At 46.6% G+C, this 25,606-nt stretch overlaps 1 protein-coding gene and 1 pseudogene across 4 annotated transcripts in view; one reads left to right on the top strand and one right to left on the bottom strand.

The window, feature by feature from the left end:
• The window catches only part of DHRS7B (dehydrogenase/reductase 7B), an 82,038-nt gene that overhangs the window by 6,284 nt on the left and 50,148 nt on the right, over positions 1–25,606 (bottom strand). For all 3 annotated transcript variants that reach the window (XM_080682848.1, XM_080682849.1, XM_080682847.1), the window contains 3 exons: positions 18,867–18,976; positions 5,502–5,718; positions 4,627–4,719 (listed from right to left, as the gene is read on the bottom strand). In XM_080682848.1, coding sequence (XP_080538974.1) covers positions 4,627–4,719; positions 5,502–5,718; positions 18,867–18,976 — 420 coding nt within the window. The remainder of the gene's footprint in view (positions 1–4,626; positions 4,720–5,501; positions 5,719–18,866; positions 18,977–25,606) is intronic.
• On the top strand, positions 23,769–24,239 carry LOC308255439 (uncharacterized protein C9orf85 homolog; annotated as a pseudogene). Its single transcript has one exon. The product of its transcript is annotated as an uncharacterized protein C9orf85 homolog (transcript).

Raw genomic sequence — 25,606 nt, 5'->3', positions numbered from 1 at the left:
GTGTCCACCTCAGGTAACTGGGGAGGCTGAGCCACTGGGCCCTATAGGACACCTAGCACACAAAGCCACTCTACCAACTCAGGGAAGCAGCGAAAATGCGGAGACAAAGAAACAGGTCACAAATGAAAGAAATGGATGAAAGCAAACGACTGGATATAGAGTTCAAAACCATGGTTATAAGGTTTTTCAAGAATTTTCTAGAAAAGGCTGAGAAATTTAGTGAGACCCTCGAGGATATGAAAAAGGACCAACTAGAAATTAAGCATACACTGACTGAAATAAAGAATAATATACAGAGATCCAACAGCAGACTAGAGCAGTGGTCGGCAAACTCATTAGTCAACAGAGCCAAATATCAACAGTACAATGACTGAAATTTCTTTTGAGAGCCAAATTTTTTAAACTTAAACTTCTTCTAACGCCACTTCTTAAAAATAGACTTGCCCAGGCCATGGTATTTTGTGGAAGAGCCACACTCAAGGGGCCAAAGAGCCGCATGTGGCTCGCGAGCCACAGTTTGCCGACCACGGGACTAAAGGATCGCAAGAATCAAGTCAAAGATTTGAAATACAAAGAAGCAAAAAACACCCAACCGGAAAAGCAAAAAGAATCCAAAAATATGAAGATAGTGTAAGGAGCCTCTGGGACAACTTCAAGCATACCAACATCCCAATTATGGGGGTGCCAGAAGAAGAGAGAGAGCAAGATACTGAAAACCTATTTGAAGAAATAATGACCGAAAACTTCCCCCACCTGGTGAAAGAAATAGACTTACAAGTCCAGGAAGTGCAGAGAACCCCAAACAAAAGGAATCCGAAGAGGACCACACCAAGACACATCATAATTAAAATGCCAAAAGCAAAAGACAAAGAGAGAATATTAAAAGCAGCAAGAGAAAAACATTTACTACAAGGGAGCACCCATATGACTATCAGCTGATTCCTCAACAGAAACTATGCAGGCCAGATGGGAGTGGCAAGAAATATTCAAAGTGATGAACACGCCGAAACCAGTTTGGCTCAGTGGATAGAGCGTCGGCCTGTGGACTGAAGGGTCCCGGGTTCGATTCCGGTCAAGGGCATGTACCTTGGCTGCGGGCACATCCCCGGTGGGGGGTGTGCAGGAGGCAGCTGATTGATGTTTCTCTCTCATCGATGTTTCTAGCTTTCTATCCCTCTCCCTTCCTCTCTGTAAAAATATCAATAAAAAATATATTAAAAAACAAAAAAAACAAAAAAAAAACACAAAGTGATGAACAGCAAGAACCTACAACCAAGATTACTCTGCGCAGCAAAGCTATCATTCAGAATTGAAGGGAAGATAAAGAGCTTCACAGATAAGAAAAAGCTAAAGGAGTTCATCACCGCCAAACCAGTATTATATGAAATGCTGAAAGGTATTCTTTAAGAGGAAGAAGAAAAAGGTAAAGATAAAAATTATGAACAACAAATACATATCTATCAACAAGTGAATCTAAAAATCAAGTGAATAAAAAATCTGATGAACAGAATAAATTGGTGGATATAATAAAATCAGGGGCATAGAAAGGGAGTGGACTGACAATTCTCGGGGGGAAAGGGATGTGGGGGTGCGGGAAGAGACTGGACAAAAATTGTACACCTATGGATGAGGACAGTGGGGGGGGGTAAGGGCAGAGGGTGGGGTGGGAACCTGGTGGAGGGGAGCTATGGGGGGGAAAAAGAGGAACAATTGTAATAATCTGAACAATAAAGATTTATTTAAAAAGGAAAACCACCCAAACAAACAAACAAACAAAAAAACCTCACTTCATGCCTAATGGGTACAATATTCAAATAGGACAGAGGATATGAAGTCGAGAAGTTAAAGTCTTGCCTTCCAATTTCACTCTCCAGAGGTAGCTGATGTGAATGGTCTGCCTTATTTTTTATATCCTATGTACACACATGTGACTTTGCATGTAATTTTTTTACAGAATGAGCTCATACTATTCATGTTATTCCTGCTAAAGTAGCTTTTTGCACCTGGTGGCAGCAGACTGGTCAGACGGCCTCCATGCTGCCACGCAGACCTGCCCCACGCCCCACAAGTCACTGGGTAAGGCACCAGCCCGGAGGGAACCATCACGGGCTGCCCCCCAAGTTTGTCATGGAGGCTGGCTCCAGTGAGCACATGGCATGTGCTCATGAAAGCCGCAGCCGGCTCTCCCATGTATCTTGATTGATGAGCTTCCACGCAGTGCGTTCACCTGGAAGAGCTACCCAGCTGGCTCCACCTCTACCACGGAGCTACCTCTGCTCCTCCAGCTGGCTTACAGCCTGAGGACAGGTCCTCCACAGGGGACAGAGAACCTACAGGACAGTGTCAGGAAACGCGCATCTCCACTGAAAACCAGTTTCCTCCAACTCAGACTTCCATGTGCTTTCGCCCTAGGAAAGGGGGGGTCCATCAGCCAATAAAATGAGCCCCATGAGAAACTCTGACCTTCCACCCGGCCTGGGGGCCAGCTTTTTCGGGGCAGGCCAGGATGCTTGGGCTGCCTGAGTAGCTGGTGAACAGGTGTGGAGAGAACTGCTCACCAGCGTGGTTCCAGGAGTGCTGCCAGGCCCTGGGACTGAGAAGAGTGGGTCCTCCTGGGGGCCCCACATAGAAGGCTGCACCTGGCAAGGAGTCTCCTGAGCCTCCACTGCATCTTCAGCCAGGCCACCAACTCATCAAAACCAGGGACAGCCGCGTTCAGCCCTGCTGCTCGCCAGGTACCTGCTCAGCACACTGTGGCTCCTCTCACCTCGTCCCCATGACAGCAGCTCAGAGCGGGGGAGACTGCTACTCATCAGGGTTCACTGATGGGCCAAGCCCCCACATTTAGTCTAGTCATTACACAGTGCCCAGACCAACCACTATGCCCTCCTTTAGTCACAGGCCAAGTGGAGAACAAAACTCAGATTACATCAAAGTAAAGTTTGGAAATAATTTTGTACCAGGAACATGGAACATCCTTTATTCTGATGTACCTATGATTAACAGTTTATCATGTGCTTTACCATCTGCGATTTACGTCGTCACCCCCGGGCCATCGGGCAACCTTAGATGGCTGTCCGATGCCACTGGCCCTGAACCAGACCACCACCCAGAAGCAAGTGTGGGCCAGGGCTCTGCAATTCACAGGGGCTTTTCACCTCCAAGTCTCGTTTCCCTGCAAACAGCTTTGCAGGCACGTCATGGCTGTAAGTCTCGTTTTACAAGAAGGGAAATGAGGGTCAAACAACTTGCCTGAGGACATACAACTAGAACCAAGCAGCAAGCTGGGTGCAGAAGGATAGTGAGGTGCTCACTTCGGCAGCACATATACTAAAATTGGAACGATACAGAGATTAGCATGGCCCCTGCACAAGGATGACACGCAAATTTGTGAAGCATTCCATATTAAAAAAAAAAAAAAAAAAAAAGGACAGTGAGCCTCCGCCCAGCCATGCTCCTGGGCTCGTGGGGGGCAGGCGCAGCCCAGCACGGGAGGTGGTGAGAGCAGAGGGGTCGGTTATAAGTATTTACTTCCAGAGGGTGGAGCAAAGGAAGGAGTTACTGGGACAGAAATTCCTCTGAAATCTTTTAAGAAAACTAGACTCTGTCCGAGCCAGTTTGGCTCAGTGAATAGAGCAGACTGAAGGGTCCCAGGTTCAATTCCCAGTCAGGGCACATGCGGGGATGGGGGATCCATCCCCAGTGGGGGGGCGTGCAGGAGGCAGCCAATCAATGATTCTCATCATTGATATTTCTATCTCTCTCTCCCTCTCCCTTCCTTTCTGAAATCAATAAAAATATTTTTTAGAGAAATTTAAAAACCCAGATTCAGTTTGCTTGCTGGTGGTACATGATGGCAGACAGATTAATGAAATGATATCTCAAATTTCTGGCATAGTCACTCGCATCCATGGAGGTGGAAGTGTGAACTGGAAGTCAATTTGGTAGTTTTAATCATTTGGTCCTAACCTGTTTCTACTTTTGGGAATTCATCTTACCAAACCCTCCCTGCGTGCCTAGAGATACAAGTATTTACGATGTTCAATGCAGTGCATCACTGTAAATGGTCAGACTGAAGGGGAAAATGAAGTACCCAGGAAAATGGCTCAATTATGTCATATATCTATTCAATGAATCACTATATATCCACTGAAAAGCATTCGGTAAATCCCTGTATGCTACTGTAGAAAGATATATTGTCAAGTGAAATGAGCAAACCACAAAACAGTATGCGTAGTGGGACTCCATTTTTGGGCGTTAGTAAATCTGGAGGCATAAACCCCAGGGACGTGAGGCGACAGGACCTGGAGGACGTGGGATTGACGACCCTGGGGAACGCTGCGTGGCTGCCCCCGACTTCACTAAGCAGCTCACAGGCCAGCGCCCTTCCTGGAGCTTTTGCAGGGCTGACGGCAACCGCCCCCACGTTGCAGATGGAGACTGGGGTGCAGAGCGGACAAGGAGCAGAGCTGGGCCTGCGTGAACCCAGGCATCCACTCAGGAGGGCACTGAGGAGGCTGCTCACTCTGCACCAAGCACTTCCCAAGGCTGAGTCCTGGTGGAAGCAGTTTCCCAGCCTCAGGAAAAAACAACAGAAAGCCACCCGGAGGGGGAGGGGAGACTCACATGCAGACCGGAAGGGGATGCTGATCTTGCCCTGCACGCTGCTGATGGCGACCACGTGGCCCCGCCGCCGCTGGACCATGGAGGGCAGGAGCGCTGGGGGGAGAGTCGGGGCTTCAGGAGAGGACTTCCTCTGGTAGCAGCCCCCCCGACCCCCCGCGAGAGGAGGCGACCTTGCATTAGATTTCATGGCACCAGGAGGTGCACGGTGAAGCCCTCAGTGGGGAGGGTGGCGAGGACCATGTTCTGGGAACTTCTGGGCCTCCTGCACCCACAGACCCCACAGAGGGAGGCAGAGACAGAGCTCGCACACGGAGCTTCTCTGGGCAGCAGGCCCTCCTTTTCCAGGGGGCCCAGGCCAGGCACAAGGACATCTCCACTCTGCAGGCTTCACAGCGCCCCCAAGAGGAAAGGGGACGATGCTCTACAAATGAAGTGCCACTGAGGAGACCATCTTGACTTAAGACCAGAAAGCAGATAAAGGAAATGCAGATAAAAGTCTGAAAAAGCTGCCCTGGCCAGTTTGCCTCAGTGGATAAAGTGCTGGCCTGCAGACCAAAGGGTCCAGGGTTCAATTCTGGTCAAGGGCACATACTCAGGGGTGTGGGCTTGATCCTCAGTGGGGAGTGTGTAGGAGGCAGCCGATCAATGATTCTCTATCATCATTGATGTTTCTCTCTCTCCCTCTCCCTTCCTCTCTGAAATCAATAAAGATGTTTTTTAAAAGTCTGGGAAAGCAAGCATCCAAGCTGTAAATGACAGCACATTTCCAGGGTGAAATAGAGGAGGAGGTCAGGCAACGTTTGGCTAACAAGGAACCAAGTGAAGTAAAAACACAAAAACCAACATGTCCTTTTCTCTTTCATCTAAGACGTTACCTTTCGTCAGAGCAATGGGGCCAAAGTAGTTCGTCTCCATGACTCTCTTGTCCACGTCCACGGGGGTGTCCAGGATGGTGCCACGATAGCTAACCCCCGCGTTGTTGATGAGCACGTCCACATGGCCGAAGCACTGCAGGATCTCAGCTGCGGCCGCGACTGTGGCCCCGGTGTCTGCCAGGTCGAAGGTCACCATGGAAGGCGTGTGTGTCTGCACCTGGTCAGACATGACAGAAACGAAATGCACCTCAGAGTGACAGGCATGTGGGCACGTGTCCCTCCAGTCAGAGCACAGGCCGCAGTGCCCGCTCCGCCAGAGCTGGGCTCGGAGTACCCCGCCACAGAGCTGATGCCTGACCGGGTGAAAGGAGAATGAGAGGAGGAGTCCACACAGACATGAGAAGCTTATGGATCCAGTGGACCGCTGATGATCGGAGCATTGAAGACCGATAGGACGGAGTCACCGACCCTGTGGCTGCCAGCTTCTAGGAGGCTTCCACAGTGCCTCATCTGACCCGCCAGAGGACAAGACTGTCACCACTGCATGCTGCTGGTCCATTCCTGCGACAGACCTCAGAAGTCATCCCAACCCTTTTGGATATCCGGACGATGGCCATGGTGCAGACAGCAGTTTGCCACAAGGCAGGCTGCCGCAGTGGCTGCAGGGCAGTCCTTTAAGCTGATGGTCAATGGCTGTCACCACGACGTGCCATGGGGAAGGTCCCAGGCAGCCCAAGGAAAAGGAAAAGACAGAACCACAGAGTCTGGCATCAAGCAGAGCCTGGCCCAGGCTGCCAGGAGCTCTCCTCCTCCTGCTGCAGAAGCAGCCTCCGCAGCTACTTTACCCTGCCCCAGGCCCCCTGGCTGTGGGGAACATCGCCTGCTGCCACCTCTGGAATTGCCCCGCCCTACCCCCAGGTTTTGGGCCACCTGTGTTCCACCCAATGAGACCCCCGCCCCTTTCCTGAGGGCTCCAGGACCAATGCACTCTGCTTCTCAGGTCCCTTGGAGAACAGGGCTCTGGCTGGGAAACAGCAGCCCTGGCATAGCCACATTCTGGGGATCCACAGAAGACAGGGTGCTTAAAAACCCCAGCACACGAATCTCGGGATAAGTATATTTTTCCTTCCTTTGTAGTTCCCATAGTAGCTGAATGCGTTCAGAGGAGGGCAGCCAGAAAACACCAGGCATGCGCCGATGGACAGGCCTCAAATAAGCGGCCATGACCCACCTGGTGACGACTCACATTACTAACACACCTTAGTGCCTGCTCCCCACTTCTTTCTGTGGGGAGCCAGCCATGGCTGCACTGACACATCCAGTGGAGCCACCTCCCCATTACATGTTCATTTTGTATTATTTCTTTGGAGGGGAGCATTAACCTGCAGAAAGAATCTTTTGACCATTTTTATGTCCTTACGTATTTCCTTTTTATCATCTAAGAAAAGATTACTAGCACTAGTCGCTGTAGTGGCCTATGTGGGCTTTAACACTCTGAAAGCACACCCTCAGGAAGACGCCCATCTCCTCTTCCCTCTCCTTCCCGCACTGATGACTAAAGGATCTGGCTGAGCAGTAGCTTCTCTGCGCTACCAAGAGACAAAAGTAAAACCACTTCGTATGCCTGCTGGACGGAACCACACCATGGCGCTGTGTGTCCCTGAAGACACCTGGTGTCTGAAGGAGAGGATCTTAAAGAACTCCCTGTAAAACCCTTTAACAAACTGTGAAATGAAAAGCACTGGGTGTTGTTTTGTTTTGTTTTAAATATATTTTTATTGATTTCAGAGAGTAAGGGAGAAGAGAGAGAGAAACATCAATGATGAGAGGGAATCATTGATTGGCTGCCTCCTGCACGTTGGACTGAGCCCACAACCCAGGCATGTGCCCCTGACCGGAATCGAACCTGGTACCCTTCAGTCTGCAGACCAACACTATCCACTGAGCCGAACTAGCTAGGGCAGCACTGGGTGTTTGAATAGAAGACTGTGACTCACAGCTGGTGCTTTGGTCTTCAGCATTTGCCTTTGTGCATCTCATTTTAATTGCCCGCTCTGGGCAGGAAACTGTGTGTGGGCTTACAATGTCTGAATATAACTGACGTGTAGACATAAAACATACTTTGATGTCATGTTGTGTTTTTTGTTTTTAAAAAATTAAAACAAATCAATTTTCCAAAAAAAAAAAAAAGGGAAGAAAGCAATCCCATTCACAGTTGCTTGAAAAAATATATACTCCAGAATAAATATAACCAAGGATGTAAAAGACCTATACTTAGAAAATAATAAGACATGGATGAAAGAAACTGAAGAATCCTATATAATAAAGAGCGAATATGCAAATTGACCATCATGCCGTAACAAAGATGGATGCACCCACAGCAGACGCAGGGATCCCGTAACACAAGATGGCTGCACCCACAGTGGAGGCCGAGTTACTGTAAAGAGCCTCAAGGAGCAATCAGCAGGGACCTGAGGCTGCGTGGCGCTGGGCCAGGGCAGGGGATCTCAGGCTGTGCCACTGTCCCAACGCCAGGTTGGGGGACGTCAGGCTGTGCCCCCCGCCCGGCAGGGCTTGACGGGGGACTTCAGGCCGCATCCCCCGCCCAGCAGGGCTTGACAGGGGACCTCAGGGTGCACACCCCACCCAGCGGGGCTTGACGGGAGACCTCAGGCAGCGCCCCCGCCCCGGTGCCGAGCTGGGGGACCTTAGGCCACGCCCCCCCAGCGCTGGGCCAGAGGACCTGAGGCCGCGCACCCCACCCTGGTGCCAGGCTGGGGGACCTGAGGCCATGCCCCCTGCCATGTGGGGCTTGATGGGGGACCTCAGGCCACGCCCCCCACCCATGGGGCTTGACAGGGACCTCAAGGCGTGCCCCCCGCCCCAGTGCCGGGCTAGGTGACTTGAGGCCGTGTCCCCCCACCCAGCAGGGCTTGATGGGGGTGGGGCCGGCCAGGTCCGGATCTAGACCAATGGGGGTGGGGCTGGCCAGGTCTGGGTCTCGTGTGATTTCGAGGCACACATGGGTGAGCGGAGACTTGACTCTGGTTCCTATGGCACACCCCAGACTGACAGGAGGAAGATTTTCATATACATTTTACTAATTTTCTTTCATCTCTAATACTTCTATTATAGAGAAAAGGGCAAATAGCAATATTAAAATATTTCCTCTAATTAATTCCCTTTTAATGTGCATGAATTTCATGCACTGGGTCACTAGTCTATATATAAAATGGCTAATATGCTAAGTGTCCGTCTGACCAGTCGCTATGACACACACTGACCACCAGGGGGCAAATGCTCAACGCAGGAGCTGCCGTGACGCGCAATGGCCATTTACAGAGAAATGGCACTGCAGACTTGGCGCCCACAATGCAACACTCGGCTTCCCTCAAGTAGGACACAGGTCCCGCCACCTACCCTGGAGCGACAGCCCACCAAATCACAGCTGACACTGTCTAGACCCCATGGCGCAAAATACAACCCACAGCCCAGCCCAGCCCGGAAATGGTCACTATGGGCACCAGGTAATGATGTCACATAGCAACGCCCGGCTTCCTCTCCCTAGTGACTAGCCTCCTTGGAGTTTCTTCAGCCCAGGAACACGACTTGCTTTATAGCCAGGTGGAAACATTTTACACTGTAACTAAATGTCTGTGAAGCATTTTCCCATGCCTCATCTCATTTAATCCTCACAGAAGTCCTGGAGTAGGTAGATAGGAGACTCGATGGAATCCTATTTTCTTTTCATTAGCCGGAAAATGGAGATTTAGAAAGCTTAGAAACTTTCTAAAGTTTCTGACCTGACTGAAAAGAAGTAAGAAATGATGGACCTTGAAAATGACTTCAGGTTTTCTCACTGCACAGAATATAGTCAAACACTGCTGCAGTTAAATATTTTACCCTTTGTTCTCCCTGTGTGATCTACAATAATAATCTGCTCGTGTTGATATTTACTGCTGTGTTGCTGACAATTATGTGAAAGAGAAGTTGGGGTGCTTCTGGGCTGGAAAAAGTGTAGCTACATCAGAAAGAAGGTCTAATTAAGCAAGTTTATCTATATATATAAAGCTCTTGTTAGCGCCAATCACACAGTGTTTCCATCTGTCATTGTCGATCCTGAATTTGGCTGACCACCTTATTACACCATACACAAATTCAAAATGGATTAAAGACTTAAATGCTATTTTTATATGTGTTTTTATTAAATGTATTGGGGTGACATTGGGTAGTAGGATCATACAGGTTTCAGGTGATACAAGATACTCTGTGCCCACCACCTACAGTCAAATCCTTCACCCTCCAACGCCCCACCCCTTCCCTCTGCCAACCACCACACTGCTGTTTGTGTTCATAAGTTTCAGTTTTATATCCCACATATGAATGAGATCATATGGTTCTTAGCTTGTTCTGACTGACTTGTTTCGCTCAGCATAATGTTCTCAAGGTCCATCCATGTTGCTGCAAATGGCAGTATTTTGTCTTTTCTTATGGCTGAGTAGTACTCCATTGTGTATATGGACCACAGCTTCTTTATCCAGCCCTCCACCAAAGGACACTGGTTGTCTCCGGGTCTTGGCCACTATGACTAATGCTGCAATGAACCTAGGGGTGCCTATATCTTTGCCAACAAATGTTTCCGTTTTTCAGGTATATACCCAGGAGAAGGATTGCTGGGTCGTATGGTAGCTCTATTCTTAATTATTTGAGGAATCTCCAGACTGCTTTCCATATTGGTACCATCTACATTCCCACCAGCAGTGAATGAGGGTTCCCTTTTTTTCCACAGCCTCTCCAACACTTGTTATTGCTTGTCTTGTTGATAAGGGCACTCTAGCAGGTGTGAGGTGGCATCTCACTGTAGTTTTGATTTGCATTTCCCTAATTGCCAGTGAGGTTGAACATCTTTTCATATATCTATTGGCTGTTTGTATGTCTTCTTGGGAGAGATGTATTTTCAGGTCATCTGCCAATTTTTGATTGGGCTGTCTGTTTGTTTGGTGTTGAGTTTTATGAGTTCTTTATGTATTTTGGAAATGAAACCCTTGTTGGAGCTACTGTTTGCAAATATCTCCCATTCGGTCAGCTGGCTCTTTGTTTTGCTGTTGGTTTCTTTAGCTGTGCAGAAGCTTTTTAAAAAATATATATATTTTTTATTGATTTCAGAAAGGAAGGAGAGGGAGAGAGAAATAGAAACATCAATGATGAGAGAGAATCATTGATCGACTGCCTCTTGCACTCCCCCTATTGGGGATCAAGCCCACAACCTAGGCATGTGCCCTTGACCAGGAATCCAACTGTGACCTCCTTAGTTCATAGTTGACACTCAACCACTGAGCCATACCAGCTGGGCTGCAGAAACTTTTTAGTTTGATGTAGTCCCATTCTTTTATTTTTGCCTTTACTTCCCTTGCCTTTGGGGTCAAGTTCATAAAATATTCTTTACAAACAAGGTCTATAAGTTTAATACCTATGTTTTCACCTATGTAATGTATTGTTTCATATCTTACTAGTATATTTAGGTCTTTGATCCATTTTGAATTAATTTTTGTACATGAGACAAACTGTAATGTAGTTTCATTCTTTTGCATGTGGCTTTCCAAAAAAGACTATCTTTACTCCATTGTGTATTTCTGACTCCTTTTGTCAAAGATTATCTGTCCGTATACATGTGGTTTATAGCCGGGCTCTCTATTCTGTTACATTGATCCGTATGTCTATTTCTCTGCCATTACCAAGCTATTTTAATTATTATAGCTCTGTAGTATAATTTCAAGTCAGGTAGTGTGATACCGCTGGTTTTGTTCTTTTTTTTCCCCCCCCCTTAGGATTGCTTTGTCTATTCAGGGTCTTTTGTAGTTCCATACAAATCTGATTTTTTTTTGTTGTATTTCTTTTAAAAATGACATTGGGATTTTGCTGGGGTTTGCATTAAATCTATATATTGCTTTGGGTAATAGGGCCATTTTAACTATGTTGATTCTTCCAATCCATAAACATGGGATAGTTTTCCATTTTGTTGTGTCTTTTTCAATTTCTCTTAATAATGCTTTGTAATTTTCAGTATATAGGTCTTTTACATCCTTTGTTAAGTTTATTCCTAGGTATTTTATTCTTTTGGTTGCAACTGAAAAATGAATTTTTTTTTCATTTCTTTTTCTGAAGTTTCATTGTTAGTATACAGGAAAGCAATGGATTTTTGTACATTGATTTTGTATCCTGTAACTTGACTATATTTGTTTATTGTCTCTGATAGTTTTTTGGTGGAGTCTTTAGAGTTTTCTATATACAGAATCATGTCATCTGCAAAAAGTGTTACTTTTATTTCTTCGAATGCTTTTTATTACTTTTTCTTGCCTTTTTGCTCTGGCTAGGACTTCCAGCACTACACTGAATAATAGTGGTGAGAGTGGGCATCCTTGTCTTGTTCCTGATCTTAGAGGGAAAGTTTTCAGTTTTTCACCACTGAGTATAATATTGGCTGAGGGTCTGTCATATATGGACTTTATTAAGTTGAGGTACTTTCCTTCTATTCCTATTTTATTGTTTTATTCACAAATGGATGTTGTATCTTATCAAATGCTTTTCTGCTTCTATTGATAAGATCATATGATTTTTATCCTTTCTTTCGTTAATGTGGTGTAATTCACTAATTGATTTGCATATGTTGAATCATCCTTGTGCCCCTGGGATGAACCTCACTTGATCGTGATGTATTTTTGTATTCAATTTGCTACTATTTTATTCAGGATTTTTGCATCTGTATTCATCAGAGATAGTGGTCTGTAGTTTTCTTTTTTGTGTTTAAATGTTAGATTCAAAACTATAAAAATCCTAGAAGAAAACATAGGCAGCAAAATCTGAGACATTTCTTGTACAATATTTTTTCTGATATGTCTCCTCAGGCAAGGGAAACAAAAACAAGTAAATAAACAAATGGGACAACATCAAACTAAAAAGTTCTGGCACAGGAAAAGAAACTATGAACAAAATGAAAAGACATGCCACTGAATGGGAGAACTTATTCGCCAATGATACATCTGATAAGGGGTTAATATCCAAAGTTTATAAAGAACTTATAAAACTCAACACCATAAAAACAATTAATAAATTGACAAAGGACCTGAATAGACACTTCTCCAAAAAAGACATACAGACGGCCTATCCTATCCTATCTAATAAGTGCCTAATATGCTAATTGTCCATCTACTGGTTGGCCATTCAACAAATCAAAGTGTAATATGCTAATGATATGCTAAGGCTGTTCAACAGCTCGCTATGACATGCACTGACCACCAGGGGGCAGACAGTCAACCGGTTGACCAGTTGCTATGATGTGCACTGACCACCAGGAGGCAGATACTCCAACTGGCAGGTTAGCTTGCTGCTGGGGTCCAGCCAATTGGGACCAAGCGAGATGGGCCAGACACGCGCTGGCGCCCTCCCGCGGTCCCTCCATGGCTGGCCAACCTCCCATGTCCCTCCCCGGCCCTGATCGTGCACCAGTGGGGTCCCTTGGCCTGGCCTGTGCCCTCCTGCAATCCAGGACCCCTCAAGGGATGTCGAGAGCCTGTTTCGACTTGATCCCGCAGGCCAGGCCCAGGGACCCCACTGGTGCACAAGTTCATGCACCAGGCCTCTAGTAAGATGCTCAACATCACTGATCAGAGAGATGCAAACTAAAACCACAACGAGATATCACCTCACACATGTCAGAATGGCTATCATCAATGAAACAACAAACAAGTATTGGTGAGGATGTGGAGAAAAGGGAACCCTAGTGTACTGCTGGTGGGAATGCAGGCTGGTGCAGCTACTGTGGAAAACAGTATGAAGTTTCCTCAGAAAATTAAAACTGGAACTGCCTTATGACCCAGTGATTTCTTCACTTCTAGGAATATATCCTAAGGATCCCAAAACACCAATCAGAAAGAATGTATGCACCCCTATGTTCATAGCAGCACTATTTACAATAGCCAAGATTTAGAAGTAGCCCAAGTGCCCATCAGTAGATGAGTGGATAAAACAGCTGTGGTACATTTACACAAAGGAATACTATCCTAACTAATAAAAGAGTAATATGGTAATTGACCATCACTCTGCAACGCCCACAGCCAATCAGGAGGGAAAATGCAAATTAGTGGGACAAAGATGGCGGCGGCCATGGAGCCAGCTGGAAAGGGCAGGAGGCTTGGGTTGCCATCAGCAATGGAGGAAGCCAAGCTTCCCGCCCACCTGGGCCGGCCACCGAAGGAGAGGCCTTTGGACGGCAGCCATGGAGCAGGCCGGAGAGCGCAGGAGGCTTGGGTCGCCCGGGCTGGCCGCTGAGGGAGGGGCCTGCAAATGGCCCTCAGCCCCTCACCCAAGCTGGCTACGCCACCATCTGGGTGAGGGTCCCCGCTGGGGGAGCGTGGCCAGCCTGCAAACAGCCATCAGCACCTCAACCAGGCTGTCCAGGCCCCCCAGCAGGGACCCTCACCCTGAAGGGGGTGTGGTCAGCCTGAAAATGGCCCTCAGTCCCTTACCCAGGCTGGCCACACACCCCCCGTGGGGACCCTCACCCCATGGGGACGTGGCTGGCCTGCAAACTGTCCCAGCCCCTTGCCCAGGCTGCCCCGCCCCCCAAGGGAACCCCCACCCTGATCCGGGACACCCTTCAGGACAAACCAGCCGGCCCCCATCCGTGCACCAGGCCTCTATCTATACTAATAAAAGGGTAATATGCTAATTAGACTGGGAGACCTTCAAGGAGACCTTCCAGACGTTCTTCTGGACAAAGCCATGGTGGCGGGGCCGAGGTAGAGGCAGTTAGGGGCCAAGAGGGGAGGGCAGTTGTGGGTGATCAGGCCAGGATGGGATGGCAGTTGTGGGTGATCAGGCCAGTGGGGGGGGGGGGCCGTTGGGGGTGATCAGGCTGGGGGGGGCAGTTGGGGGCGAGCAGGCCGGCAGGCAGAGTGGTTAGGGCCAATCAGGCAGGCAGGCGAGCGGTTAGGAGCCAGCAGTCCCGGATTATGAGAGGGATGTCCGCCTGCCAGGATTGCGCCAAAACTGTCATTCGGACATCCCCCGAGGGGTCCCAGATTGGAAAGGGTGCAGGCCAGGCTGAGGGATCCCCCGCCCCACCGTGTACGAATTTCGTGCACCGGGCCACAAGTGTGGCTATAAAAAAAGAAGGAAATGTTATCTTTTGTGACTGCATGGAGGGACCTGGAGAGCATTATGCTAAGTGAAATAAGCCAGTGAAAGAAAGACAAATACCATATGATTTCATTCATATGTGGAATCTAATGAACAAAATAAACTAACAAGCGAAATAGAAACAGACTCAGAGATAGAGAACAGACTGAAAGCTGTCAGAGGGACAAGGGGGAAAAAGGTAAGGGATTAAGCAAAAAAACCCACAAAACTCAAGACACAGACAACAGTATAGTGATTACCAGAAGGGAACTGGGTTGGGGAGGTAGAAGAAGGTATACATGATGATGGAAGCAGACTTGACTTGGGGCTTTAAACACACAATACAATATACAGATGATGGATATAGAATTGCACATCTGAAACTTAAATAATTTTATTAACCAATGTCACCCCAATAAATTAAATAAAAATTAAAATTAAAAAATTATGAATATAAAAAATAAAGTATGCCCACCCTGTGTATTTACAATAGCCAAGATATGGAAATAACCCAAGTGCCCACCAATAGATGGTGAATAAATACGCTGTGGCACTGCCCTGGCTGGTGTGGCTCGCTGAGTGAGCATTGGCCCTATACCGCAAGGTCGAAGGTCAATTCCCAGTCAGGGCACATGCCTCAGTGTGGGTTCCATCCCTGGTATATCCCCAGTAGGGGCATGTATGGAAGGCAACCAATCAATGTTTGAAATCTTACCATTTGCAACACTATGGATGGATCTAGAGCAGTGGTTCTCAACCTTTCTAATGCCGCGACCCTCTAATACAGTTCCTCATGTTGTGGTGACCCCCAACCATAAAATTATTTTCGTTGCTACTTCATAACTGTAATTTTGCTACTGTTATGAATCGTAATGTAAATATCTGTGTTTTCCGATGGTCTTAGGTGACCCTGCTAGCGGTTCTCAACCTGTGGGTCGCGACCCACAGGTTGAGAACTGCTGCTGTAGAGCCTAAGACCATCGGAAAACACAGATATTTACATTACGATTCATAACAGTAGCAAAATTACAGTTATGAAGTAGCAACGAAAATAATTTTATGGTTGGGGGTCACCACAACATGAGGAACTGTATTAAAGGGTCGCGGCATTAGGAAGGTTGAGAACCACTGATCTAGAGGATTAAGTAAAATAAGTCAATCAGAGAAAGGCAAATACCATATGAGTTCACTTATATATAGAATCTAAAAATAAAATAAACAAAATTGAAACAGACTGAGACAGGTTACCAGTAAGGAGGTGGGTTGGGGGACTGGGTGTAAAAGAAGTACAAATTGGTAGTTACATGACTGTCATCATGGGTTGTAAAGCACAGCATGGGAAATATAGTCAATAACACTGTACTAAGTGTGTGGTGCCAGGTGGGCCCTGGAAATATTGGGGGACACTTTGTAAAGTATATGATTGTCTATCCACTATGTTGTACACCTGAAATTAATACAAAATAATACTGAATGTAAACTGTAATTGAAAAATAAAATTTAAAAGAGTACCAAAAAAATTAAGTTGGTCATACCTCTTGGATAAGTATAATTTTAAAAAACAACAGAAAATAACAAGTGTTGGCAAGTATGTGAAGAAATTTGGAACTTGTGCATTGCTGGTAGGAATATAAAATGGTATAGCCGCCAAAACCGGTTTGGCTCGGTGGATGGAGCGTCGGCCTGCGGACTGAAGGGTCCCAGGTTCGATTCCGGTCAGGGGCGTGTACCTTGGTTGCGGGCACGTCCCCAGTGGGGGGTGTGCAGGAGGCAGCTGATCGATGTTTCTCTCTCATCGATGTTTCTGGCTCTCTGTCCCTCTCCCTTCCTCTCTGTAAAAAATCAATAAAATATATTTAAAAAAAAATGGTATAGCCGCTGTGGAAATAGTTTGGCAGTTCCTCAAAAGATTAAATAGAAAACTACTATATCCACACATTCCCACTCTTAGGTATACCAGGTGTACCGGTTAATAATGCGGATTGACCTTTTACCAGTTAATAATGTGGATTTTATAATCAAAGAAAACACGATAATTTCAAGAGAAACATCAAAAGTGCTTTATTCAAAGTAATGTCCATCGCTAGCTACACATTTCCCCCATCTTTCAGGTAATTTGTGGATACTGTCCCAATAGAACTTTTCTTGTTTTGAGGTAAACCATTCAAAAACCCCATTTTCCACTTCTTTGGACATTTTGAAGGGCTGCTCAGAAAGTGCATGTGCCATCGATCGGAACAAGTGGTAATCTGAAGGAGCAAGGTCTGGTGAATATGGCGGGTGGGTTAATACTTCCCAGGCAAGATCTTTTAACGTGCCTTTAACTGGTTTTGAAGTGTGTGATGGTGCATCATCATGAAGCAAAATTACTTTGCCATGTCTTCTGGCACATTCTGGTCGTTTCACGATCAAAGCATGGTTCAAATTGATTATTTGTTGTCAGGAGCGATCAGTATTAACAGTTTCACCTGGCTTTAGAAGCTCATAATATACCACACCTTCCTGATCCCACCAACGCAGAGCATTGTCTTCTTTCCGAAGCGATTTGGCCTTGCAGTAGATGTTGATGGTTGACCTGGATCAACCCATGATTTTGTGCATTTGGGATTCTCAAGATAAATCCACTTTTCATCTCCAGTCACAATTTGATGCAAAAAAGACTTTCTTTCATGCCACTGAAGCAACATTTTGCTGATGACTTTTCGGTTTTCCATTTGAGTTTTGTTCAGTTGATGTAGTACCCATTTTCCTTCCTTTAAAATCTTTCCCATTGCTTGTAAATGATCGGAAATTGTTTGCTGAGCAACGTTTAATCTTTCTGAAAGTTGTTTTTGAGTTTAACATGCATCTTCATCCAATAATGCTTGTAATTGTTGGTCTTCAAACTTTTTCGGTTGACCTGGACACTCTTTGTCTTTCACATCGAAATCATCACTTTTAAAGCGTTTAAACCAGCGTTCACAAGTATCTTGAGATGGAGCATGTTCACCACAAGCTTCCCGAAGTATACGGTAACTTTTTCTTCAAAATAAAGTAATGAATTAAAACTTCCCGCAAACGCTCTTTTTTTGGCACGAACTTCAACATTTTTAAGCGTAAAAAATATCTATGATGCTAATACCTTCAGCAAATTTGACATATGAAGTTTTGAAGCTTGCTGTCAATACAACAAAACAGCATACATATCAAATCGCATATATAACAACATATGTGTAACTCCATCTATTGAAAAAAATCGGCATTATTAACCGGTACACCTGGTATATCCAAAAAAAATCGAAAGCGGGACTCAAACAGATAGATGCACACCAATGTTCACAGTAGCATTCACAATAGCCAACAAGTAAACAACTATAGTGTCCATCAACAAATAAATGGATAAACAAAATGTGGTGTACACATAAAATAGAATATTTTTCTGCCATAAAAAGTGATGAAATTTTTAAAAATATTTTAATTGATTTTTAGAGACAGAGGAAGGGAAAGGGAGAGAGAGAAACATCAATGTGAGAATGAAACTGATCGGCTGCCTCCCCTCTATCAGGGACTGAGCCCGCAACCCAGGTATGTGCCCTGACTGGGAAGCAAACAGGCAACCTTATGGTGCATGGGACAATGTCCAACCAACTGAGCCACACAGACCAGGGCAAAAGGATGAAGTTTTGATACATGCTACAATATGGATGAACTTTTAAAACATTATGCTTAGTACTTACATGAGGTATCTAGAACAGGCAGATTCAGAGACAGAAAGTAGAATAGAGGTTTCCAGGGGCTGGGGAGAGGGGTAAGAATGAATTCATGTTTAATGGGTACAAATTTTGTCAGGGATGATGCAACGGGTTTGGGTAGAGACAGTGGTGATAATTACATACATTGTGAGTGTATTTAATGCCATCGAGTGGTACAAATGGGTAAACTGATAAACACTGTGTTATATCTATTTTTCCATAATTAAAATTTTAAAAGTCATCACTAACCTGCCCTTGTCCCGCCCAACAGAAGAGCCGGGCAGGTGCCAGCCGGGTGAAGGGGAGGGAGCAGTGCTAATAGGCGGTAGTGGGTCTGACCATGGCAGCCCTGACTCGCCGGCTGCGGAGCAGCTGCTGTGGCGGCCTGTACAGGGGCCACTATCTCAGCAGAGGACGGACTGAGCCTTCGCCCCAGAAGACGCGACCGTGGGCTCACCTCGGAGGCCTGAGAAGCGGCGAGTTCTTTGGCGAGCTGCTCCAGGGCCTCTCTGTTCCGGCCGCAGAGCACCAGCTTCGAGCCCACGGCATGGAAGACCTTGGCGCATTCTGGAAGGAGAAGAGAACCTGATGTCTGAGACAATTCAGTGCCTGCCTCCCCAGTTACCCCATGTTCCATAATCTGTATCGTTTCTACATGCATAGAACATATATGTACTAGCCCCAGTCACAGGCCCGGCATGGAGCCAGGAACAGGGGTCCAGTGATGAAGGAGTCCCAGAGAGCTCGCATCTGGGGCTGGACAGGCATCTCAGGGCGAGGGGAGGCCAGCCTGGCTGACAGACTTGATAGGTGCTGTGCTCAGAACTTCGCATCATGTCTTTAGCTCTGAATAACCTGTGAGCTCACCCCCATGTTCACAACCGAGGAAGCTCAGCAAGGTCAATCAGGCAGTGCAAGCTACTGTGCTGTGCTGGTCTAGGCCTACGTTCTAGCACAACCCAAGTGCTGCCTAAGTCATTTTAATGCAACAGATACATATCTACCAGGGGCACTCACGAGGGTCTGTGGAAACACAGGGACACAGGGCTCTGTTGAGAGGGGCTGGGGGGCCTGAGGGGCTCTTTTCTGGATAAGGCAGAGGGGACAAGGGGAGCAGATGGGGCAGGGGGAGCAAAGGGGGCAGCGAGAACAGAGAGGGCAGGGGGTGAAGGGGAATATAAGACAATAGGGGGACTGGCAATCTGAATCTGTGCCAGTAACCAGTATTCTGACGCATATTCTTGCTAGTAGATAATTAGTTCCATTCTTATCTGTGATGCCTGTCCTGCCTCGAAGAACCTGTTTCCCAGAATACTCCCATTTTAGAGGCCATAAACCATGAACCATATACAACTCCCAGAGGGGGTTGTCAGCACTGTCACCAGCCAGGCCAGGCCTTAGGGTGTAACCTCACTTTCCCCATCCCAACCCAAGGCAGGCTGCAAAGCTCGCAAAAAGTATGGAAGCCTAGTCCATATTTGGGGGACAAAGAAACTAAGGGGATAAAAGGAAGGCTTCCTCCATATTCATCACTCAGGCTTTGGAGGCTGATTCCCGAGTCACCACACCAGTGCACCTGCAATTCTGCATTAAAGGCTCCTCCTCTGACTCCTCTAAGTGCCCGGCTGATTATTTTCCCGTGCTGCCTGGCAGCTTATTTACAACAGGGGCAGGGAGAGCAGAGGGGGCAGGGGGAACAGAGGGAGCAGGGGGAGCAGAGTGGGTTGGGGGAGCAGCGGGCATGGGGCGAGCAGAGGGGGCAGGGAGAGCAGAGGGGACAGAGGGAGCAGGGGGAGAAGAGGGAGCAAGGGCAGCAGAGGGGACGGGGAGCAGGGGAGCAGAGTGGGTTGGGGGAGCAGAGGGGACAGGGGAGCAGGGGAGCAGAGTGGGTTGGGGGAGCAGAGGGGACAGGGGGAGCAGGGGAGCAGAGTGGGTTGGGGGAGCAGAGGGGACAGGGGGAGCAGGGGAGCAGAGTGGGTTGGGGGAGCAGCGGGCGTGGGGCGAGCAGAGGGGGCAGGGAGAGCAGGGGGAGCAGAGGGGACAGGGGGAGCAGAGGGGGCAGGGAGAGCAGAGGGGACAGTGGGGAGAAGAGGGAGCAAGGGGAGCAGAGGGGACAGGGGGAACAGGGGAGCAGAGTGGGTTGGGGGAGCAGAGGGGACAGGGGGAGCAGGGGAGCAGAGTGGGTTGGGGGAGCAGCGGGCGTGGGGCGAGCAGAGGGGGCAGGGGGAGCAGGGGAGCAGAGTGGGTTGGGGGAGCAGCAGGCGTGGGGCGAGCAGAGGGGGCAGGGAGAGCAGAGGGGGCAGGGGGAGCAGAGGGGGCAAGGGGAGCAAAGGGGGCAGGGGGAGCAAAGGGAGAATCTCTCCTGAGTTGCTGACCCTCCATCCCACACCAGCTAATCTTCTCTAGGTGAGTGACGTTCCACAATTTCCCTCGTCTGGAGTCCTCTGCCCAATCCCTCTCACTGACTTCTGGAAAGTCTCTCATCTCAAAAGTCCTAGTGCTAGGTCACAAGACTCCTCAGCCGTTTGGCTTTGGGTCCTTCTGGATGGGGGACGTCCAGTCCGGAGGGTCACCTCTCATTTCTTGTGGCGATTTGTTTAGCAGTGGGGACACCTGCCCTAAACAGTCCCCTTTGGATTTGTGGTCTGTCACTCACCCTTCCTCTCTTGTGGACCACGCCACACTCCTTCTGCTCACTCACAGGGGAGATCATGCCCAAGCACCTCACTTCGTTTTGTAACACTGTCTGGCCACAACATAAACTAGATTATAAGTCTCAATGGCCTGAAAACAGGACTTGCAATTTTAACACATTGTACAATTTGGATAATTGCTGTCACCGCAATAGAAAATGGTCAGAGATTCCCCACGTCCAGGACTTTTTCACCCTTCAATCCCAATCCTCTCTCAGTCCTGCTCTACCCATCAGATCTCTCTCCACACAAAACATCTTACCCCTAACACTTCTGATTCTAAATCTACTTTTTACCCCATAGACCACCAACCTCCACCCCCTTACACATCCCCTCCCTCACTTGCAGTAGATCTCAAAACCCAGACCTTCCTAACCAGCAGCCACCTTCTCCCCAGCCCCTGAGAGCCCAAATCCCAAGAACTCAAGCTCCAAAGCAGCCTTTTCCCACCTAACACTCGCTCTCGGGCCACCCAAAGACCACCCTCAACAGCCTCTTCTATTCCCACGCCCATTCTAACCAAGGGAGGCAGCAGGAACTGAGGGCTTTGTGGTCAATTATGACAAACTTAATGAAATCACTCAGGGCCCTGACGAAAACCCAGCTCTCCTCCTCTCCTGCCTCACGGAGGCCTTGCACAAATTTACCACCTTAGACCCCACTTCCCAGAGGGAACCCGGCCGGCAATCGAAGCGCAAGCGTCTGGCATGGAAGGGCAGGTCCCAGCTGGCCTCTGGGCCCTGGGCAGCACCTGGGCCCCCGGGCCTCCACATATGCCCCCTCCGCCTGAGTCATCGGGCCCTGCCACCACTGCCTCTGGCCCCACTCGCCCCTGCCTTGGCCTGGAGCCGCCCACTCACCTGCTCCACCATCCCACTGTGGCCCCGCTCTTGTCAGGGCCCATCGGGGCCAGCAGCACCTCCACTGCCACCTGCTGCCAGCACCACGTGGCCAATGCCCACCATGTTCTGCGCTGCCCCCTGGTGATCAGCACACATCATAGTGAGTGGTCCAACTCCCGGTAGAGGGGACAATTTGCGTATTAGGCTTTTATTATATAGGATCAGCTCCTGATATATGCCAAAAACTTCAAAAAATAGACACAAGTCCACAAACCCCTCAAAAAGACCTCATTAACCTGGCCTTTAAGGTCTTTAATAATAGAGACAAAGAGACCCAAGTCCAAAAACTCAACTGAGATCAGGCCAAGGCTGAGACCCAGAAGGAGGCCTTCCAGCTCCTACCCACCACTCTCATGAACCCCAAACGAAGTGCCAGTCCTCCAACTGTGGTTAAGTCAGGGGCTAAGCTTCCTCCGGGCCCATGCTTCAAATGCAGCAAGGAAGGACACTGAGCCAAGTCCTGCTCAAACCCGAGACCCCTGCATGGGCCCTGCCCAAGGTGCGGAAGGGAAGGCCACTGGAAATTAGACTGTAGTTTGGCCCCTCCGTGTCAGACCTCAGCCAATGCAGCGAGGCCAACCTCTGGATCCAGTTTGGAGCTTCCAGACCCCCTGGGACTTAGCCACCTCACCTCTACACTGCATCTTACTAGACACCCCCTTTATTTATTTATTTTAAAATATATTTTATTGGTATTTCACAGAGAGGAAGGGAGAGGGATAGAGAGCTAGAAACATCAATGAGAGAGAAACATCGATCAGCTGCCTCCTGCACACCCCCCACTGAGGTTGTGCCCACAACCAAGGTACATGCCCTTGACCGGAATCGAACCCGGGACCTTTCAGTCCGCAGGCCGACGCTCTATCCACTGAGCCAAACCGGTTTCGGCTAGACATCCCCTTTATGCACTCCTTTCTTGTTCTACCTCAGTGCCTGACCAGGGCTACCACGCACCCCCTCATAGAGCCCAGTGTCCCAAACCTCAGTCACCCACCTCAGTTCACTCTCTGACCCCACAAGGCGGAGCCATTCCTTGGACTGTAAACACCTTATCTCCTTATCTCCTCCATGACTGTCCCCTTCTCTGAACAAGAAATTTTCTCCTTTCTCAGGCTCACTGGGTACTCTCACCTCTGGGTTCACAATTTTAGTCTTCTCATAAAGCTCCTCTATGTCATGACATGCCGAAGGTACCCCTCATTGAGCCTTCAGATCCCAAGGCCAACATTCTCATCCCTTTAATGCTCTGAAAACTGCTCTCACCTCAGCGCCTTCTCACCCCATCACTCCACCCTTCCCAAAGAACAACTTTCTTTACTGCACATGCTTACTGAACAGTCCAGCTATTATCAGAAGCTGAACTCATTATCACCCAAACCTTATCATGTTCTCTCTAAGGAAAAATGTGGCAGTTTTAAATCTAAGCTGCTAGAGGCCTGGGAACAGGCTGCTGGGCCTGCTCTCTCCTCCCCCAGTTCTTTTCTCCAGCCTCATATGCCTATACATAATTTTCCAAAGTCTTTATTAACTTAAAGACTTGGGAGTATTGCTGGGTTAAATGATAAACATCTAAATAATTTACAGTAGCATAAAATACTGAAACATTGATTGCTAGACACGTTTTAATTTGCCCGCTCTTAGTTTTTATTACAGAAGGTCTCTTGTACTTTGTTGAATGTATATTTTCTTGAAAGTAAGATTGTATTTAAAGTGTGTTCATAGGAATCTTCCTTATCCCAGCGTTTGGTGATTGTGGTTTCGGTGATGAGCTCCCAGAGAGGGAACATGACCCATTCCAGGCCTCAGAGACATCAAAATATGTTTAGCTTCAAAAATGACAAGTTTGATAAGTGTTCAGACCAAGAAAATTTATACAAAACTTCATGATGGAGTATGTCAGCGTTGTAAAGAAGTTTTTGAACGGCGTGTAAAATACAGCAAATACAAACTATTGTCAAAGCCTAAAAAAGGTGTTAAATGTTTACAAAAGACCGTGAAAGATTCTTTTCACATAATGTGTAGACCATGTGCCTGTGAACTTGAAGTTTGCGCAAAATGTGGAAAGAAAGAAGACATTGTTACTTAGTTTAATTAAGAACCAGAAAAGACAGAAAACTTTTCAATAATCCACATTCCAGTTGTAGAAGAAACTGCAGAAGAAATAAAGAAGAAAGTGATGATTTAGATTTTGATATTGATTTAGATGACTCAGAAGATGACAATCAAATAGATTAATATATTAAAAGTCAGTGTGAAAACATAAAATTCTGAACAACTTTAGACTTTGAGGGTTTTACAGAAAAATACTGTGAAATCCTAATAAGAATTTAGAATAACCTATAGAAAACAATAACATTTATACATGGACAATATAAATTGTGTATGGTATTTGAACAATTATAAAACTTATGCAGTTTTCTTAAAATAAATTTCCAAATAGCATATGCTAGAACAGTGGTCAGCAAACTCATTAGTCAACAGAGCCAAATATCAAGAGTACAACGATTGAAATTTCTTTTGAGAGCCAAATTTTTTAAACTTAAACTTCTTCTAACGCCACTTCTTCAAAATAGACTCGCCCAGGCCGTGGTATTTTGTGGAAGAGCCACACTCAAGGGGCCATAGAGCCGCATGTGGCCCATGAGCCGCAGTTTGCTGACCACGGTGCTAGAAGATCTGCCAAATGAGCATTTAGAAGAATATCAAAGTAAACAAGATTCAGAATTGATGGTTTTGTAAGAACTATCTCATGGGAAAAAAAATCATATGACATTACTGCTAGCCTCAAAAATTGGTCCTCAGATATGTATGTACCTTTTGATAAATTTATCTCAAGTAAATGACTCATAAACAAAAGCCCCCTTACTTAATGTTTGGTTGCTTTATAAAACAAAAAGTTAATTTTTTTAAATAATAATGTTTAACAAGTATGTAGCAGTTTTTAAAAATATATCATCACATTTTAACCTTCTTTCTTTTATAAAATATACATATAAAAAACTGCATAAAATATATATGTATAGTTTAGTTAATACTTATAAAGAAAACTCATACATCCCAGATGAAGAACTACTCCTAAACGATATAAATTAGCTTTATCCGATATTTGAACTTTTTTTCTTTTTATTATGAAAAATATCAAACCTAAAGAAAAGTAGCAAAATAATACAATGAACTTTAGTATACTCCTACCTAGATTCATATTTGTTAACAGTTTGCCACGTTTGTTTGTATCTGAATAGGTGGATATGGATATATTTTTTATTTGCTGAACCATTTAAAAATAAGTGGCAGGCATTAATTTTAAATACACGTATGCACGTTATTTTGTACCTCTTCTTTATTTTATTATTATGTTTATTATTATGAAATTTGTGAGATTGATTCAGGTTGTTTCAAAAGCTGTTACTAGTATATTTTACATGTCTGTTTTATTTTATTGTATTTATATACCATGATTTATTTTATACTCTCTAATGTTGAGGGACATTTGAGTTATCTCAATTTTTCCCTATTGAAAATACTGCTGTGGAAAAAAAAAGTGTGTTCATAAATGTAAATGCTGGTTGTGTAGTTTTGGACTACAGCTGGTTATTTGGTGA

The sequence above is a fragment of the Plecotus auritus genome (assembly GCF_963455305.1).
Source record: "Plecotus auritus genome assembly, chromosome: 7".
Lineage (NCBI taxonomy): Eukaryota > Metazoa > Chordata > Mammalia > Chiroptera > Vespertilionidae > Plecotus > Plecotus auritus.
This window is presented reverse-complemented; position numbering and strand designations above follow the sequence as displayed.